General features: G+C 41.6%; 1 protein-coding gene across 3 annotated transcripts in view; it reads left to right on the top strand.

The window, feature by feature from the left end:
• LOC124613951 (muscle M-line assembly protein unc-89) overlaps positions 1-20467 on the top strand; it is a 722488-nt gene that overhangs the window by 603196 nt on the left and 98825 nt on the right. For all 3 annotated transcript variants that reach the window (XM_047142722.1, XM_047142721.1, XM_047142719.1), the window contains 4 exons: positions 3671-3885; positions 6174-6446; positions 11500-11677; positions 15531-15748. In XM_047142722.1, coding sequence (XP_046998678.1) covers positions 3671-3885; positions 6174-6446; positions 11500-11677; positions 15531-15748 — 884 coding nt within the window. The remainder of the gene's footprint in view (positions 1-3670; positions 3886-6173; positions 6447-11499; positions 11678-15530; positions 15749-20467) is intronic.

The raw sequence follows: 20467 nt of genomic DNA, 5'->3' as shown, positions 1-20467 counted from the left end.
TTTACTGTTAGTGAAATTCTTGTGAAAAAAAGTAGGTTACTGATGTCACAGCCAGTGAAAATCAAACTCCTTGCTAACATCTTGAACCATCTGGGTTAAGAAAGAATTATCAAAAATTATGTGCTCTAGGTTCTCAACTGTTTGTGTATCTGTAATGACCGCTACTCTTTCATTTATTTTGAACAGCAATCAACCAACATGGCACAAAACTATCACAATCATTTCTCATTCCTTGTTTAAAATTAACTACTCTTATGTATTCAACACCTGCAGTGGAGTGAACATTGGGGCAGTTTTTAGACATCTTGGTCACACACATCATAAGATCCACTAATAGCCCTTTCAAGGCCATGATAAAACCCATGGACAGACCACATGCTGTTTACTGTTAACATTGTCTATGTTCTATTTAATCCCCTCTCATGTGGGTAACAGGTGTACAGTGAATCATGTACACGCTTGAGAGCTGGGATTCCAGTAAAGGTAGCCCATAAGTATTCTTGGTGGCAATTCACCAAACACTGGGAGATAAATTTCGTTGTCGTGAGTATGACATGGCTGTGGGTAAAAGCTAGACAGTCATTTGAGATGTGTTGTATCTGACGTTCTTACATGGCAGTGGCAAAGTTCTTAGTCGATCTCATGGCATTAACACCACAGATGTTTTAGATTACCCAGTCCATCTTATAATGGCAATAAACATACACTGGCAGCACGTGAATTTGACAGTGGATGGACCTGGCAAGTTGGTAGTGGGTACCACCACATTTAACTACTGACAGAATGATTCATTAAAACTGAGAAAAGATGTTCGTTGACTATGAGTCTTTTAACTTCCAGGTACTGTTCAGATGAACCAAGCCCGCCCAAAAATGGAACAAAATGAATATCCCTAATACTACATAAATCACCAGTTTTCCAATACCAATTTCTGTTCTATCTTGGTTGTTTATCTGTAGTTATAGTTTTCAGAAGTCTTTTCATGTGGATTATCTTCAGTTTCTTCAGTTCGTTAGCTGTTGATAATGAATTCGGCAATTGTTTGTAAATCCTCACTTACTTCATAAGAATTTCTGTTAATGTTAAGACTGCCTAAACCAGGAAATTTTATCATGGCTTAGTATTCAAGTTTATCTATTCGAATGAAATGAACACAACAAGACCTCTCTTTGAAAGCAATATAAACCAAACTATTCCCAATATCTTATGGATATTTGACTATGTGCAACATGTATCAACATAACGAAAATGAAATTTCATTGATGTCAGTGCCAGCTCCGTCCAAGTTGAGAAAATTTTGACTTGCCTTCTAAAATATTCCACACCAAGAAGAGGAGCCAAGACCAAAATTTGATTTGTGTAGGGCACTAGTGCAGGGAGTTTTATTGTGTGGTAGTGGTATAGGGGAATTTTATTGCTTTCACTGCAGCACTATGAGTGGGGTTGTCTTTCTCTTCTTCTACTGTGATACTACCATTTCGTATCTCAAATAATACTTCCTTTCTGTAATTTTATGAACAGAAATTGCAATAGCTCTTCAAACAATGGAAACTCCAGTTTGTAATATCAAGAGGAAAAGATAGATTGCTACTTATCATAAAAATGATATTTTATGTTGCAGACAGGCACAACTGAAAGACACTTACATATTATCTTTCAGCAATAGCCTTCATCAGAAAAGAAAACACACACACGTTCATTCACACAAGCAAGCGCGCATCACACGCAGATGACCGCCACCTCCAGCAGCTCGTACCAGAATGCAATTGTCACATGGAATGGAAGCAAAAATCTGGAAGGGGCAAGGAAGGGAAGGCATAGTAGTGTGTGGATGGGGGGGGGGGGGGGGGGAGAAGAGCACTGTGTGATGAAGCATGCAGAGACTAGACTGTCAATGGGCACAGTGTCGGGTGGCCATGGGGCGGGTAAGTGGTGAAGGTGAGGAAGTGGGGGGGGGGGGGGGGGCAGGGAACAAGAAAGGAGAAGAGTGGAGAAGGAGAAAGATGGGCGACTGCATTGACAGAAGGCAGAACACAAAGAGGTTGGGAGATGAGAATAGGAAGGGGGTAATAGGACATAGGGGATGGAAATGTTGGGTGGAGGGTGGATGGATAGTATGTTACCACAGGCTGGGGCTGGGCTGATTTCAGGAGGGGAGCATGTGTTGTAAGGAAAACTACTATCTTAGCTGTTCAGGAAAGCTAGAGGTGGAGGGGAGGATTCAGATGGCTTGGGTAATGAAGCAGCTATTGAAATCAAGCATGTTGTATTCAACTTCATGTTGTGCCACAGTGTGATGTACTTTGATCTTCGCCACAGTTTGACAGTGTCTGTTCATCCTGGTGGACAGCTGGTTGGTAGTCATATCAAAATAAAAACCTGTGCCCTGACTGCATCAGACTTGCTTTATAACATGGCTGCTTTCACAGATGACCCGGCCTGTGAAGCGCTGGGATAAGCCTCTGATAGGAGTAGAATAGGAAGTGCTGGGTAGGTGGACCGAACAGGCCTTTCACCTGCGTCTTCACAGGGATTATCTCTGTGGCAAAGGGCTGGGATTGGGAGTGGCATAGGGATGGACTACGATGTTATGGTGGTTGGGTGGGCGACAGAACACTACTTTCAGAGGGGTGGGAAGGATCTTGGGAAGGATGTCCCTCATTTCAGGGCATGGTGATAGATAAACAAAGCCCTGGCGAAGGATGTGGTTCAGTTATTCCAATCAGGGGTAGTACTGAGTGAGGAAGGGGGCATTCCTTTTGGCTGGTTCTTCGAGGTGGTGGGAGGATTGGGGGTGTGGCACAGGAGATCAGTTTGCGGTCTAGGCTTGGGGTTAGTGCCTGTGTGTGAAGGCCTTGTTGAGATCCTCAGCATACTGGGCAAGAGAATTTTTGTCACTGCAGATAGGAGTTATCTTTATGACACATTCGTCACTCTCACAATTATCCTGGCCTCAACTTATGGTAACAAAGTGTACTTACGCCCACCACCCAACAATTTCCAATCGGTGTGTCCTGCTACCTCCTCCTTATTATCATCTCACAACCTCTTTGTGTGCTGCCCTGTACCAATGCACCTGCCCATCTTTCTGTGTCCTCTCCTTTTGTGCTCCCCGTTCCCTCCTCTGCACCTTCATGTCAGACAGCCAACCAAAGCTGCACCTGTTGGCACTCTAGTCCCTTTGGGCTCTGCCAGACAGCACTCTTCTCTCCTCCCACCCATATGCTGCTATTCTTTCTCCTTCTCTGCCACCTCCAGATTGCTGCTTCCATTCTATGTGGTAGCTGCATTCCGGTCCGAGTTGCTGGAAATGGTGGTCATGTGTGTGTGATGTGTGCTTGCTTGTGTGGACGAATGTGTGTGTGTGCGTCTCTGTTTTGCTGATGAAGGCTGTGGCCAAAAGCTAGGTGTAATTATCTTTTAGTTGTGCCTGTCTGGAACTTAATGTGTCATCTGCAGCAATCTGTCTTTTCCTTATATTGTTGTAATAGCTCTTTTCAGACATAAGTAAATAGCCTGTTGAACTTCAATGTCTACTTAAGATTTGGCCTAACCTTTTGCAGAGTAAGCTTGAAAGATACTGTGTAAGCTAAAATATATGTAGTGACTGTGACACTTGTCTGTTTTTTGCAGTAATGAATTTTGAAATTCTGGTTTCTCTGTGTTGCAGCTCTGGCTGATACAGAACCAAAAATTCAGCCAAAGCCGCCAGAGGTGACAGAAGAGGCTTCAGGCAAAGCTCCAAAATTCACTAAGCTACTTGCAGATGTCATGGTCAGTGAAACAGAATCTGCAGTCCTAGACTGTTGTGTGGAAGGAGACCCATTACCTGAAATAAAGTGGCTCCTCAACAATTGTGAGATAAAGCCAGATGCTCACAGAGTGGTAAGTGCACAGCTGCATGGTATTACAATCTGCATCTCAAAACTAATGCTTGATTGGCTAGAAGATATAACTATTTGCAGTAATCAGCTAGTACTGGCACCGTAACAGGATCGTTAATGCCAGATTCAGTTTTACAATGAGAAACAACAGAGTGCAACTGAAAGTCACAAGTAATTTGTGACAATATACATCTATGTGTACATCAGTACTCCGCTAGCCACCTGACAGTTTGTGGTGGAGAATACTTCTGGTACCACTAACTGATATTCCCTTCGCTGTTCCATTCGTGAATGGCATATGGGAAGAATTATTCTCTGTAAGCCTCTGTATTAGCTCTAATTTCTCAAATTTTCTCATTGTGGTGATTTTGGGAGATATACTTGGGATGAAGTAATATGTTGTCCAATTATTCCCTGAGAGTACTCTCCAAATTTCATCAGTGAGCCTCTCTGTGATGCACAATGCCTCTCTTGTAGTATCTGCTGCTGGAGATTGTTGGGCATCTCTATATGCCCTTGCACTTACTAAACAATCCCATGATGAAATGCACTGCTCTTTGTTGGATCTTCTCTATCTCTTCTACCAGTTGTACCTGGTAAGAGTCCCAGATTGATGAACAATACTCAAGAATTGCTTGAACAAGTGCCTTGTAAGCCACCTCTTTATGAGATGAATTACATTTCCTTAATATTATTCCCTTGAATCACAGTCTCACATCTTCTTTTCCTAGCATTTATTTTCTGTGGTTGTTCCACTGAAGGTCACTTAGGTCAGATACTCCTAGATATTTTACAGTAGATCCTGTTTCCAGCAATTTGTCATCTGTAGTGCAATTGTGCATGGTAGATTTCTTTACTCATGTATGCAGAATATGTTACATTTATTTATGTTAGGGGTCAACTGTCAGTCCCTGCACCATTCATCTATCCTCTGTAAGTCCCTCTGCAAATCATTACTATCTTCTGGCATTGCTACCTTCTTATAGACAAGCACATCATCTGCGAACAGTTGTAAAGAGCTTCTGATGCATTTTACTGATCGTTTATATACATTCCAAACAGTAACAGTGGTCACTAAATGAATGAATAGAGGCTTTCGAAACGCTTACTGGTATTACGTAAGGACAAAACCTCTTCAGGTTTTCACTCAGTTTGGTTCACAAATTTTACTTTCAGAGCCATTGAATGCATCTCTCATTGATCTCTTTACGCTCATTTTTGCATCTTTTAGATTTTGTTTGTCTGTTGGTTTTTGACTTCTCTTGAATCTTTCACAAAGCTACAAAGCTCTCTTTGTTTATGTAACAGTTTTCTGTTAAATCATCACATGTCTTTCATATCCCATAAAACCTTGCTTGAAACATAATTGTCTAAGGCATTAACAAACCTTCAGACATTAGAGAACTAAAACAATTTATTTGGAAAACACAATTGTAATAAAGTAAACATTACACCTCTAACAGCAGATAAACAGCAGCTATACAGTATACCTGAGGAGGCAGCAGCCTGTTTCAGAGTACCAGCTTTCTTTTTAATTTACTCAATTTCATTTAAGTAGGGTAAATTAAGCAGAATAGTGACAATTTCTTGTTAATAAAGTACACAGGTTAAGTTTGTATGATTTTTTTCTTTTGTTGACTTATTTTCCATCCCTGAAGGTTCTTCCACTGGATGGTATCTATGGATGTGATGAATGAATGAATGAATGAATGAATCTGTCAATCAAACACTTAGAACTGGTGGTTTTAGAAGCTGAGGTCTGGAATTATCTTCCATCATGACAATGCATGTCTACACGCTGTGACCTACATTGTCCAAACTTTGGTGTGGTATATTTCCAGGTCCATCTTATCGTCACCTCACACTGTTCCTCAAAAAAGTAACCTGCCTCATAATGCTGATGAAGCTTTCTCGAGTCTCCAGCCGGGTGGTAACGTTGATATATCTTGACGTTTCGGAAAGTCTCATACTACCCATCTTCTGGCCAGACACTTCCCAAAACGTCGTGATATATCAACACCATCACCCAGTAAAGCCTACAGTCACATATGCTTCGTAATGCTTCAATGACTGTGAAGTGTTGAAAACTTAAAAGCTTGTTAAACGTATTCCACAGTATTGAATATGCTTGGGGAGTAACTGTGATTAGGTGAAAATGAATAGAATATATGTGTTTTTAATCTAAATGAGTAAATAAATAAAATATTTTGGTATATGATAACCATGCTGTATTACCACCAGTGTGCAGAATATGTAGAGAAGAACTGAATTTTTTGTGTTCCTTTTTAGTTTCAGCATGACAAAGATGGAAATGTAAGCCTGACTATTAAATCTACATCTCCTGAGGACAAAGGAGTTTATACAGTGAAGGCCACTAATAAAAATGGAGAAGCAAAATGCTTCTCAAACCTCATAATTAAATCTTCTGGAATAACAGAAGTGAGAAGCAAAGTGGATAAACAAGTTTTCCCTGCATTCAAGGAATTATTTGCAGACAGGACAGCTTATGCTGGAGATTCAACTAAGTTTGAGTGTATAGTTACTGGTAAACCAACTCCAAAGGTAGGCTGTATATCTTCGTGATCTGTTTGTATTCTACTTCATTTTATATCATGTAGTGTAATTTGTTATGAGAAACAAATTCTCTCTTTCTGTGTTGGGGGAATAGCAAATTGTTCCCTTCTGAGTACGTGTTTGAATAATTGATAGCCTTCATAAAATGAGATACCAACTGAGTAGATGTACAAAGTCAGCCATAGTAGAATTAGAAAAAGTGACACTTTGTCCTCTTGACAAGGATGAGAGGATCATAGATATATTCTTAGATCTGACATAAGTGTTATGATGCCGTTAACCATAAGATTCTACTAAATAAGGTAGAATAAGATGTTTTTTGTTGAACAACTTGTTCCATTCATGCCTAACTGATGGGGTACAAAAAGTAGAGATAAAATCAATTTCAAATAAGGCTAAACTTTTAGTGAAATGCTTGTTGTTGTTGTTGTTGTTGCTGTTGTGGTCTTCAGTCCTGAGACTGGTTTGATGCAGCTCTCCATGCTACTCTATCCTGTGCAAGCTTCTTCATCTCCCAGTACCTACTGCAACCTATATCCTTCTGAATCTGCTTAGTGTATTCATCTCTTAGTCTCCCTCTACAATTTTTACCATCCACAATGCCCTCCAATACTAAATTGGTCATCCCTTGATGCATCAGAACATGTCATACCAACTGATCTCATCTTCTAGTCAAGTTGTGCCACAAACTCATCTTCTCCCCAATTCTATTCAATACCTCCTCATTAGTTATGTGATCTACCCATCTAATCTTCAGCATTCTTCTGTAGCACCACATTTCAAAAGCTTCTATTCTCTTCTTGCCCAAACTATTTATTGTCCACATTTCTCTTCCATACATGGCTACACTCCATACAAATACTTTCATAAATGACTTCCTGACACTTAAATCTATTCTCAATGTTAACAAATTTCTCTTCGTCAGAAACAATTTCCTTGCCATTGCCAGTCTATATTTTATATCTTCTCTACTTCGACCATCATCAGTTATCGTGCTCTGCAAATAGCAAAATTCCTTTACTTCTTTAAGTGTCTCATTTCTTAATCTAATTCCCTCAGCATCACCCGACTTAATTCTACTACATTCCATTATCCTCGTTTGGCTTTTGTTGATGTTCATCTTATATCCTCCTTTCAAGACTCTGTCCATTCCATTTAACTGCTCTTCTTCCAAGTCCTTTGCTGTCTCTGACAGAATTACGATGTCATCGGCGAACCTCAAAGTTTTTATTTCTTCTCCATGGATTTTAATACCTACTCCAAATTTTTCTTTTGTTTCCTTTACTGCTTGCTCAATATACAGATTGAATAACATCGGGAACAGGCTACAACCCTGTCTCACTCCCTTCCCAACCACTGCTTCCCTTTCATGCCCCTCGACTCTTATAACTGCCATCTGGTTTCTGTACAAATTGTAAATAGCCTTCCGCTTCCTGTATTTTACCCCTGCCACCTTCAGAATTTAAAAGAGAGTATTCCAGTCAACACTGTCAAAAGCTTTCTCTAAGTCAGCAAATGCTAGAAATGTAGGTTTGCCTTTCCTTAATCTGTCTTCTAAGATAAGTCATAGGGTCAGTATTGCCTCACGTGTGCCAATATTTCTACGGAATCCAAACTGATCTTCCCCGAGGTCAGCTTCTACTAGTTTTTCCATTCGTCTGTAAGGAATTCACATTAGTATTTTGCAGCCGTGACTTATTAAACCGATAGTTCGGTAATTTGCACATCTGTCAACACCTGGTTTCTTTGGAATTGGGATTATTATATTCTTCTTGAAGTCTGAGGGTATTTAGCCTGTCTCATACATGTTGCTCACCAGATGGTAGAGTTCTGTCAGGACTGGCTCTCCCAAGGCCGTCAGTAGTTCTAATGGAATGTTGTCTACTCCCGGGGCCTTGTTTCAACTCAGGTCTTTCAGTGCTCTGTCAAACTCTTCACACAGTATCATGTCTCCCATTTCATCTGATCTACATCCTCTACCACTTCCATAATATTGTCGTCAAGTACATCGCCCTTGTATAGACCCTCTATATACTCCTTCCACCTTTCTGCTTTCCCTTCATTGCTTAGAACTGGGTTTCCATCTGAGCTCTTGATATTCATACAAGTGGTTCTTTTTTCTCCAAAAGTCTCTTTAATTTTCTTGTAGGCTGTATTTATCTTACCCCTAGTGAGATAAGCCTGTACATCCTTACATTTGTCCTCTAGCCATCCCTGCTTAGCCATTTTGCACTTCCTGTCGATCTCATTTTTGAGACGTTTGTATTCCTTTTTGCCTGCTTCATTTACTACATTTTATATTTTCTCCTTTCATCAATTAAATTCAATATTTCTTCTGTTACCCAAGGATTTCTACTAGCCCTCGTGTTTTTACCTACGTGATCCTCTGCTGCATTCACTACTTCATCCCTCAAAGCTACCCATTCTTCTTCTACTGTATTTCTTTCCCCCATTCCTGTCAATTGTTCCCTTACGCTCTCCCTGAAACTGTGTACTGCCTGCAGGAAAATTAAAGAGACCTTTGGAGAAAGGAGAACAACTTGCATGAATATCAAGAGCTTTGATGGAAACCCAGTTCTGAGCAAAGAAGGGAAAGCAGATAGGTGGAAGGAATATATAGAGGGTCTATACAAGGCGATGTACTTGAGGACAATATTATGCAAATGGAAGAGGATGTAGATGCAGATGAAATGGGAGGTATGATACTGCGTGAAGAGTTTGACAGAGCACTGAAGGACATGAGTCGAAACAAGGCCCCCGGAGTAGACAACATTCCATTAGAACTACTGACAGCCTTAGAGAGCCAGTCCTGACAAAACCCTACCATCTGGTGAGCAAGATTTATAAGACAGGCGAAATACCCTCAGACTTCAAGAAGAATATAATAATTCCAATCCCAAAGAAAGCAGGTGTTGACAGATGTGAAAATTACCAAACTATCAGTTTAATAAGTCACAGCTGCAAAATACTAATGCGAATTCTTTACAGACAAATGGAAAAACTCGTAGAAGCCGACCTTGGGGAAGATCAGTTTGGATTCCGTAGAAATTTGGAACACATGAGGCAATACTGACCCTACAAATTATCTTAGAAGAAAGATTAAGGAAAGGCAAACCTACATTTCTAGCATTTGCTGACTTAGAGAAAGCTTTTGACAGTGTTGACTGGAATACTCTCTTTTAAATTCTGAAGGTGGCAGGGGTAAAATACAGGGAGTGAAAAGCTATTTACAATTTGTACAGAAACCAGATGGCAGTTATAAGAGTCGAGGGGTATGAAAGGGAAGCAGTAGTTGTGAAGGGAGTGAGACAGGGTTGTAGCCTATCCCCAATGTTATTCAATCTGTATATTGAGCAAGCAGTAAAGGAAACAAAAGAAAAATTCGGAGTTGGTATTAAAATCCATGGAGAAGAAATAAAAACCTTGAGGTTCACCGATGACATTGTAATTCTGTCAGAGACAGCAAAGGACTTGGAAGAGCAGTTGAACGGAATGGACTGTGTCTTGAAAGGAGGGTATAAGATGAACATCAACAAGAGCAAAACGGGGATAGTGGAATGTAGTCGAATTAAGTCAGGTGATGCTGAGGGAATTAGATTAGGAAATGAGACACTTAAAGTAGTAAAGGAGTTTTGCTATTTGGGGAGCAAAATAACTGATGATGGTTGAAGTAGAGAGGATATAAAATGTAGACTGGGAATGGCAAGGAAAGCGTTTCTGAAGAAGAGAAATTTGTTAACATCGAGTATAGATTTAAATGTCAGGATGTCGTTTCTGAAAGTATTTGTATGGAGTGTAGCCATGTATGGAAGTGAAACGTGGACGATAAATAGTTTAGACAAAAAGAGAATAGAAGCTTTCAAAATCTGGTGCTGCAGAAGAATGCTGAAGATTAGATGGGTAGATTGCATAACTAATCAGGAGGTATTGAATAGAATTGGGGAGAAGAGGAGCTTGTGGCACAACTTGACTAGAAGAAGGGATTGGGTGGTAGGAAATGTTCTGAGACATTGAGGGATCACCAATTTAGTATTGGAGGGCAGCGTGGAGGGTAAAAATCGTAGAGGGAAACCAAGAGATGAATACACTAAGCAGATTCAGAAGGATGTAGGCTGCAGTAGGTACTGGGAGATGAAGAAGCTTGCACAGGATAAAGTAGCATGGAGAGCTGCATCAAACCAGCCTCAGGACTGAAGACCACAACAACCACCACGAAAGCTGGAATGCTCGCTAATGGGCAGTAGGGACCGGGTTGATCGCCACCAGTGTAGAGAATGTAACTGGTGTTACAGCTGCCTGCCTTGTGTAGTTGCACATAGTACATTTCACGCTAGTGTGCACGTGTGTGTGTGTGTGTGTGTGTGTGTGTGTGTGTGTGTGTGTGTGTGTGAGCCCCCCACCCCCCGCTTCCCTTTGCATTTCACCTTTCATGATGTTGCAACTGTAATGCCCAGCAGTTTTCATGCTGTGAGATGATATGACTTACAGATGGTATGTAGATAATTTGCACCAAAGGTACTGTAAAAAATTGCTATGTTAATACAAGAAAGATATTCCATCATGTTACTTCTGCCAGGGCTACAGCTGTCTTTCACAAGAAATAATAAAAAAAGGATTTTGTATATGATGAAAGATGGTAGTGTTCTGACAGACTTCATCAAAATGGTATAAAATATTATAGGCTGTGGTCAGGTTAAGTTATTTAAATAATTTTTTGTGATTATTTAGGTTATTGTCTATATATTTATATACATGTTTTCTCATATTGGTGTAACAATTTATCTTTAATTTGTAGGTGGATCTGTGGTACTAAAAATAAATTATGTTTGTGGATCAGTCATCAGTTGAACCTGGTGGTGCTCCCCTCTGTGATAATGTTTCCTCTCTGTTATAGTGCTAAGCTGTGCCACGGCTGAAATTATGTCTTAAACAGTAGCTTGGTAATCAGGTTACTGGGCCGAGGGAAGAAAAATTAAGATCTACAACAGAACTGTGATCTTCATAATTGCCTTCAGTTGATAAATTTTTTTTAAATTTCTAGGTCAAATGGTATTTCAATGATGAACCCGTATCTGGAAAGGATTTTCTAGTCTCAACAAGTGGCGAGCGTCAGGTGCTAACAATTCCTTGTGTGGCAAACAGTCATGCTGGCAAAGTGGCTTGTGTTGCAGAAAATGAAGTGGGAAAAGCAACCTGTCTGGCTTTACTCACCGTACAAGGTTAGTTAAACAAAATGTGAATGTTTTTGTAAATATATGTAATTAGATTTAACACACATCAGCCACTGAGGTCACACTGAAAAAAATCAGCATTAAGTCCTTCACAACAGGCAAATATGTTTGAAGTGTTATTTTTTTCCAATTCTCGAACGTTATGGATTACAGAAGTTCAGTTAATGTGTCATAAACCAGTTACTTTGGCTTATAATAAAATTATGAAAAGGAGAGTTGCTATCCTCCATATAGCAGAGAAGTTGAGTCACAGATTGGCAAAACAAAAAGGCTGTCACAAAAAAACTTTTCGTCAACAAAGCCTTTGTCAAAAATAGAACACACACACACACACACACACACACACACACACACACACACAAACTAACTCATACACTCATGACTACGTTCTCTGGCAGCTGAAGCCACACTATGAGCAGCAGCAGTAGTGCGTGACGGGAGAGGCAACAGGGTGGGGAAGGGATAGCAGGATAGGGGTGGGGGACGATGAAGTGCTGCTGGGGAGCATGCAGGGATGAGTTGGAGAGAGGGTAGGGTAGCTAGGTGCAGTCGGGAAATTAGGCGGAGGGTGGGGGAGAGGTGTTGGAGGGGGGACCAAAAGAGGAGAGAAGTAAAAAGACTGGGTGCACTGGTGGAATAGATGGCTGTGTAATGCTGGAATGGAAACAGGGAAGGGGCTGGACAGATGAGGAAAATGACTAACAAAGGTTGAGGGCAGGAGGGGTACGGAAATGTCGGATGTATTGCAGGGAGAGTGTCTACCTACGCAATTCAGAAAAGCTGGTGTTGGTGGGAAGGATCCATCTGGTGCAGGCTGTGAAGCAGTCATTGAAAAGAAGAGAGTCATGTTGGGCATTGTACTCGGTAACAGGGTGGTCCTGTTGTTTCTTGGCCACAGTTTGTTGGACAGACAGCTTGTTGGTTGTACAAACTATGCCCAAGAAACAACTGGAATACCCTGTTGCTGCGTGTGCTCCCCAACATGACATTCTTCATTTCAGTGACTGCTTCACAGCCTGTGCCATATGGATACTTCCCACTAACACCAGCTTTTCTGAACTGCACAGCTGGGAACTCTCCATGTGATATATCATACGTTCCCCTAACCCTCCTGGCCGCAACCATCATTTGTCATTGTCCTCACCCATCGACCCCCTTCCCTGTTCCCATTACAGCACTACACAGCCCTCTATTCCACCAGCTCACCCAGTCTTTTTACTTTTCTTCTTTTCTGCAACCCTTGCCCCCCCCTTAACGCCCCCTCCATCTCTCCCCCACCCTCTGTCTAACGTGCCGACAGCATCTAGCTGCCCCATCCTCTCTCCACCTCATCCCTTCATGCTCCCCAACAGCACTTCATTGTCTCCCACCCCTACCTTGCTATCCCTCCCCCTCCCTACCCCAGCCTCCTCCTTACCCCCAGCCAGTTGCGTCTCCCATCATGCACTGCTGCTGCTGCTGATGCTGCTCGTAGTGTGGCTTCAGCTGCCAGAGACTGTGGCCATGTGTGTGTGTGTGTGTGTGTGTGTGTGTGTGTGTACAAAGGTCTTGTTGGCTGAAAGCTTCTCTTGTGACAGTCTTTTTGTTGGGTCTATCTGAGACTCAGCATCTCCGCTACATGGTGAGTAGCAACTATCCTTTTCACAATATTGTTACATCCCATCCTGGATTTTCCATTGTTTGCTTTGGCTTATGTTGTTCTATTGTGGGGAAATTAGGTAGATGGTCATAAAGTTAAAAGCAATTAGCTGCAATACTACAGAGAAAGTGATATGTTTATTGTTGGTGATAATGTATTTATAACTATGAGTAATAGCTAAAAAAAAAAAAACATGTTTGTTTGCTAAAAGTCAGTTGAGTGAGGATATATTTCTCAGCTTGTTGGGTATCTGTGGTGACTGAAGATTCATCAGTTGAGAATATGAAAACTGAAACAGAGGCAACATTTAGAAATGTTAATATTTTGTGCATCTGCCATTGCTTTCTGCAACCAATGTTCCATGTTACTGAAGTGTGGATCAAATTTTATCATGATACTTTCATATTTTTGTTGCTGCATTTCATATTAATGTGTATCATTATTTCTGTGTTAGAGGTAATTCTTGTCATGTAATAACACTGATAGCAGTGCAGTATTTACTTAATATTGATATAATGTTATGGTGGAAAGAATGCTTCCTTTATGAACCCTGGGCCTCTTGTAGTAACCATGGACTTTTCTGATGTGGGGTGGCTTGAGTGCGTCAATGATACAAATAGTCATACTACAGGTGCAACCACAATGAAGGAGTACCTGTGGAGAGCCCGGAGAAACATATGGTTTCTCAAGACAGGCAGCAGGCCGCTTTGTAGCTGTTGCGACAACAGTCTGGACAGCTGACTGATCTGGCCTTGTAACATTTGCCAACATTACCTTGCTGAGCTGGTGCTGCAAATGGCTGAAACCAAGTGTAGACTGCATTCATTGTTTTTCTTGAGGACAAGCATCTATTCTCTGTGGTTAAATGATGATATCATCATCTTGGATAAAAATAATCTGGAGGTAAAATAGGCTTCCGTTTGGATCTCTTGGCAGGGACTACTCATGAAGACATCGTCATCAGGAAAAACGAGACTGGCATTTTATAATCAGATCGTACAATGTTAGATCCATTAATTGAGTAGGCAGGTTGGAGAATTTAAAAAGGGAAACACATAGGCTGAAGTTAGATAGAATGAGAATTTTCGAAGTGTGGAGACAGGGAGAACGTGACTTCTGGTCAGGTAAGTACAGGGTGATATATACAAGATCCAATACAGGTAATATATGAGTAGGCATGATAATGAATAAGAAAATAGAATTGTGGGTAAGCTATCGTGAACAGCATAGCTAACACATTATTGTAACCAGGATAGACAAGAAGCCAATGCCCACCACAGTAGTACAGGTTTATATACTAACTAGCACTGGTGCTGATGAAAATACTGAAAGAATGTGTGAATATTAATTTAAGTGTTAGGAAGTCCATGAAGAGATGTAGAAAGAACCAGGAACTGTACGACCTAGTGCAACAAGTGAACATTGTGCAAAAAATGAATGTGTGGAGAATATGCCTGGTAGGGCTTATCACCAGGAGGACAGAAAAGTGCCAGGCTAAGGTTGTGCTTACGGGAAAACCTGATGGAACTTGTGCAATTGCAAAACCAAGGAAGTGATGGGAGGATGAATGGCAGAAGGATCTTCAGTGATTGGGTGTCCATGAAAACTAGATCCAAAGTGCACAAGATCGCCACATGTGGAGCAACATTGTAAGATCAGCATATGATCAGGGTCCATAACTGCTGATATGTATGTGTATCTACGTATGTATGAAGTTTTTTTAAGGTATTTTTCCAAAGTGTAGGCTTGTACATAAATGAAACATGAATAACAAGCAGTACAGGCAAGAAGGGAATAGAAGCTTTTGGAATGCGGTGCTATAGAAGAATGCTGAAGATTAGGTTAATGAAGTGGTACTGAATCGAACTGGAGAAAAAGAAATTTATGGTACAACTTTTCTAAAAGAAGGGATCAGTTGATACAACACATTCTGAGGCAGCAAGGAATTGTCAATTTGGTATTGGAGGCAAGTGTTTGGTAAAAATCATAGAGGGAGACCAAGAGGTGAATACAGCAAGCAGGGCAAAATGGATGTAGATTGCAGTAGTTATTCAGATATGAAGATGCCTGCACAGGATAGAATAGCATGGAGAGCTGCATCAAACCAGTATTCAGACTGAAGACCACAACAGCCAGCTTAAGACCAACCTGTTGATGACACAGATTTCTTTCTTATTTTTAATTTTTTGTTATTATTTTCAGATCCGCCTACTCTGCCTTCACTGCTGAACAGCAACATTTCAGAGCAAATAGAATCTTCATCTTTCAGTGTGAAGAGATCTGTATTTATGCAGTCATCTACAAGTCAGGTGACATCATCAACTTTGACTACAGGCACAGAGCCGAAAGTAGAAGTGCACAGTTATTCTTCTGAGTCACAGGAGTCTTTCAAGCAGTCTGGTGGCAAACCTCCAGTTCAGGTGCGTACGTTTATCATAGCAATATTCAGTAAATTCCATTGACAGTGTGGGCACCCAAAGATGTTTCATGTATACGGAACATGTAGCTACAGGTCTCACAGTGGATGGGGGAGCAAAGAAGATAACAGATCATTGATATAAAATTATGCGTCTATTTGAACATGTGATAAATGAATTCATTGTAATTTTAAATACTACAGATTGGCAGAACAGTCTTATTTGCTTCTATCATTCCACTACAGTCTCCTGTGAATTATTACAGATGTTCGACCAGAATACTACCAAAATCTAGCATTTGTAGACTTAGAGAAAGCTTTTTACAATGCTGACTGGAATACTCTCTTTCAAATTCTGAAGGTGGCAGGGGTAAAATACAGGGAGCGAAAGGCTATTTACAGAAACTAGATGGCAGTTATAAGAGTTGAGGGGTGTGAAACGGAAGCAGTGAGACAGGGTTGTAGCCTATACCCGGTGTTATTCAACCTGTATATTGAGCAAGCAGTAAAGGAAACAAAAGAAAAATTCGGAGTAGGGATTAAAATCCATGGAGAAGAAATAAAAACTTTGAGGTTTGCCAATGACATTGTAATTCTGTTAGAGACAGCAAAGGACTTGGAAGAGCAGTTGAACGGAATGGACTGTGTCTTGAAAGGAGGGTATAAGATGAACATCAACAAGAGCAAAATGGGGATATTGGAATGTAGTCGAATTAAGTCAGGTGATGCTGAGGGAATTAGATTAGGAAATGAGACACTTAAAGTAGTAAAGGAGTTTTGCTATTTGGGGAGTAAAATAGCTGGTGATGGTCAAAATAGAGAGGATATAAAATGTAGACTGGCAATGGCAAGCAAAGGGTTTCTGAAGAAGAGAAATTTGTTAAAATAGAGTATAGATTTAAGTGTCAGGAAGTTTTTTCTGAAAGTATTAGTGTGGAGTGTAGCCATGTATGGAAGTGAAACCTGGACGATAAATAGTTTAGACAAGAAGAGAATAGGAGCATTTGAAATGTGATGCTACAGAAGAATGCTGAAGATGGGTAGATCACAACTAATGAGGAGGTATTGAATAGAATTGGGGAGAAGAGAAATTTGTGGCACAACTTGACTAGAAGAAGGGATTGCTTGGTAGGACATATTCTGAGGCATCAAGGGATCACCAATTTAGTATCGGGGGTAGGGGGGGGGGGGGGGCAGCATGCAGGGTAAAACCCGTAGAGGGAGACCAAGAGATGAATACACTAAACAGATTCAGAAGGATGTAGGTTGCAGTAGGTACTGGGAGATGATGAAGCTTGCACAGGATAGAGTAGCACGGAGAGCTGCATCCAACCAGTCTCAGCACTGAAGACCACAACAACAACAACACAACATTCATTTCAATTAAGGTCAAGCTCACTTAGTACTGTTTTTATAGTCCTATTTTATGTACATCTACCTTTCATTAATTTTGAGTGTCCACCATGTTTCAACGTATTTGTGTGATTTTTTGTGCATCCTTTATTTTCAGTGTATTTAGATAATCCAGTGTGCTTGTTCTCTCCCACAAAATTACACAGTAGAAAGTGTTCTACTTCCACCACTGAGCACAGCACAGGCCAGTCTTTGCCAGTCAGTGTGTGATGATGTTTTGCTGTTTGATATGATCCTAAAGAGTGCATCATGAAATTTTGTTCTGTCCATACATCTAAACTTTATAGTTATTAATATGTAAATATTGTAGGTGTAGAGTAGACCACCCACCAAAAAGCAGAAGTGTTGTGTCATCGACAGGCACACAAAGAAAAAAAGAAAACTTGTTAGCATTTGGAGTAATCCTTTCTCAAGCTATAGTATAAATACACTCAGAAGGGAGTGGCGATTGTATTGGGTACAGTGGATTGAGGGAGAGAGAGGTAGCAGGCAGGAAAACAGGTTGAGGTGGGTGGCTAGCAGCTTGGAGGGAGGCAGGCAGTTTGCTGGCAAGGAATGCAGGAGGGAGGGGTGGCAGGTTCACAGGAGAGACATGGCATGTGATACCTGGGTATCAGCACACACTGAAAGTGATGTCAGGACATGAACTTGGGTGACGTGATGGAATGGAGGGAGGGGAAACTGTTGCATGGAGGGTGTGGAGACAGTGAGTTACCAGAGACTGAGACCAGGATTGTTAGGGAAACGAAGGATGTGTTGCAGGGACACCTTCCATCAGCATAGTTCAGAGAAGCTGATGGTGGAGGAGAGGATCCAGATGGCCCAGGCTGTAAATCAGGTATTGAAACTATTCTTTCCAGCAGTTTGGTGGTGGCCATTCATCTTGGTGGACAGATGATTGGTAGTCATACCTAAAGTGTCCTTAGCTGAGGGATTAACTCTCATTAGTGAGATAAACACTTTGCAATAACAAGTAATTATTAACAAGACTACAACTGTCTGCAGAACTTGATAATAGAAATGTCAACCCTCGACAGTGCTTAACAGGTGCACACTACAACAAAGTCAGCAAACATCAAAGTGGTAGGGAGCAGGAAGGATAAATCACGACACAGTTGCACGAGGCTGGGAGTTCGTAGACAGTCCACTGATGAACAGCAAGGTGCTGCTAAGGCATAGTCCCTCAAAACAGTGGGCTCGCAGGTAATAACATGCAAATACTGCGAAGTGAGCAGCTGATGGAAGTGCAGTGTCTCATGGAGCTCTTGGTGAGGATGAGATGGCACTTTGGCGGGCAATGGCAGTGACAGTGGCAGGCATGTAATCCATATGTGTGACTTGTAGTGGCTGTCGGTCGGTCAGGGTCTGGAGCGTAACTCGTCATCGAGGGGCGGAGTGCCAACGTATGTACGTGTCCAGCAGAAGAGTACATGTACAGTGTCATGTGGATGCCTGACTGTGCAGGTGCAAGTAGGTGCCTGACTGCTATGCTGTGTGCTGCAATTTGCATGCCACATAGTGTCTCATGTGGTTTTCCCAGATGCTGTGGCAGCTGCAGGAGGTTTCCCAGTACACAGGTCTGTGACTCTTGTACTGATAAAAATCATGCGGGCTGAGGCTAGGGTCTTACTTTACCCAGAAAGTGTATATGTAACTGTAGTGGCCGAATGTGCGGGGCTGCAGCCCTGCGTACCACACCTGTCCAACCTTAAAATGATATGGTGCAACAATCTCAGAGAAGCATAGCAGCCAAGGGAGAAGGTACAACACAGCCACAAATGTAGGTTGTCTCAAACTGGAATGGAATTATAGTACAGTCAACCATTGTGTAAACGTGTTCCTGAAAAGTGACCTAGAAATTGCTGAATACTGGAACACAACGCTGCATTCCATATGTGGTGAATGAAATCAAAATTCTGTGCATAAAAAGAACCCAAGGATTAACATGAACATTTGAATAGAAATGCAAGATACAACTAACAAGATTGCTGAGCATGTGATGCAGGACCATTGACATCTGAGACACAAGAATACAAAAATCACCTACACATTTCACAAAAACTTCCAAAATCTCAGTGCAGTTCACAAGAATATATACAACTAATCCATTAAGTATCACAAGGAAATGGTCCCAACAAAAGAAACATGCCGTGTCCATGTGGGGGAATGATAACTGGCCTCTGGAGGCAACGGCAGGGACAGCCAGGGGTAGGTGGGGCGTGCAGCAAACTTTCAATGAATGCGCTACCCAAGGCACAGAAGAACACATGGCAGAACTGTGGTGCCAGCACAGACAGTGATACTGGCAGCGGGGCCATCAGCAATGGTGGGAGAGGCCACTGAGCCAGTCATGGCGACACCATCGAGTCAGGTGTACCAGCTGCAGCATAGGCTATGACAGGGCCATTGATGACTGAACTGTCAAGGAGAAAGGTGGCATCATCGTCGTTATGGTTGGTGACGACAGTGGGGTTGGCCATGATAGGGCTGGTGATGACTGGACTGATAGGAAGGCTGGCAACATTATCAACTGGGCTGGTGATGATGGGAGGGACGGCTATGACAATAAGGTAGGAGTCATCATCAGTAGGCTCGGTGGTGATGTGGGGCTGGCCGTGTCAGGACCAGTGGCCGATGGCATCATATGCAAGGGCTGGGCTGAGAGCAGAGGGACTTCCTCTGTAGAACTCTATGAACATGAAACTGAGGGCCACAAGGCATGACAATGTTGCATACTGTCTGGCTGAAAGTGTCCATCTTACCATACACAAAAGAATTGATGCCCAGTCGGAATACTGTACATGATCTTGCTCACTTGAACACTGTGGGGGAGATTGTCTCTCATTAACCAAGAAAATGGAACACACTTGGCACAACCAAAAGCAACTGTCTAACCGTTCTACCGTCTTTCTCCTCCAGATGAGGGTCTGGGAAAAATTGACGATACAGACAAAAGACTTCTGCATCCGCACTTACAGTAAAGTAACCACTGTGCTGCTTACCTTATGTGCCATATGCTATGAAGTTTATCCCCAATTGTTGTGGTATAGGGCCCACTCCACTTTGTGACCATCAAACACCCGAAAAGTCAGTGTAGGAGTTGCGTGCTGAGAGATACAGCTTTTCTAGCAAAAACGTGAGTTGGGTGAGTTATGCTCTGTGACAGGTTCTGAATTTGCAGACCCTGTAACTGAGTGACTGGAGTCAAAGAGAGCTCCGACGATTGGATAGACGTGATAATACAAAATGACACTGATATCTTGCTGCCAGCAAAGTGGAACTAGAATCTTTAAACAATGAAAACAACACA

Source organism: Schistocerca americana, chromosome 4 (genome assembly GCF_021461395.2).
Source record: "Schistocerca americana isolate TAMUIC-IGC-003095 chromosome 4, iqSchAmer2.1, whole genome shotgun sequence".
NCBI classification, from domain to species: Eukaryota; Metazoa; Arthropoda; class Insecta; order Orthoptera; family Acrididae; genus Schistocerca; species Schistocerca americana.
Note: the sequence above shows the minus strand (reverse complement) of the source record. Positions and strands in the feature narration are given on the sequence as shown.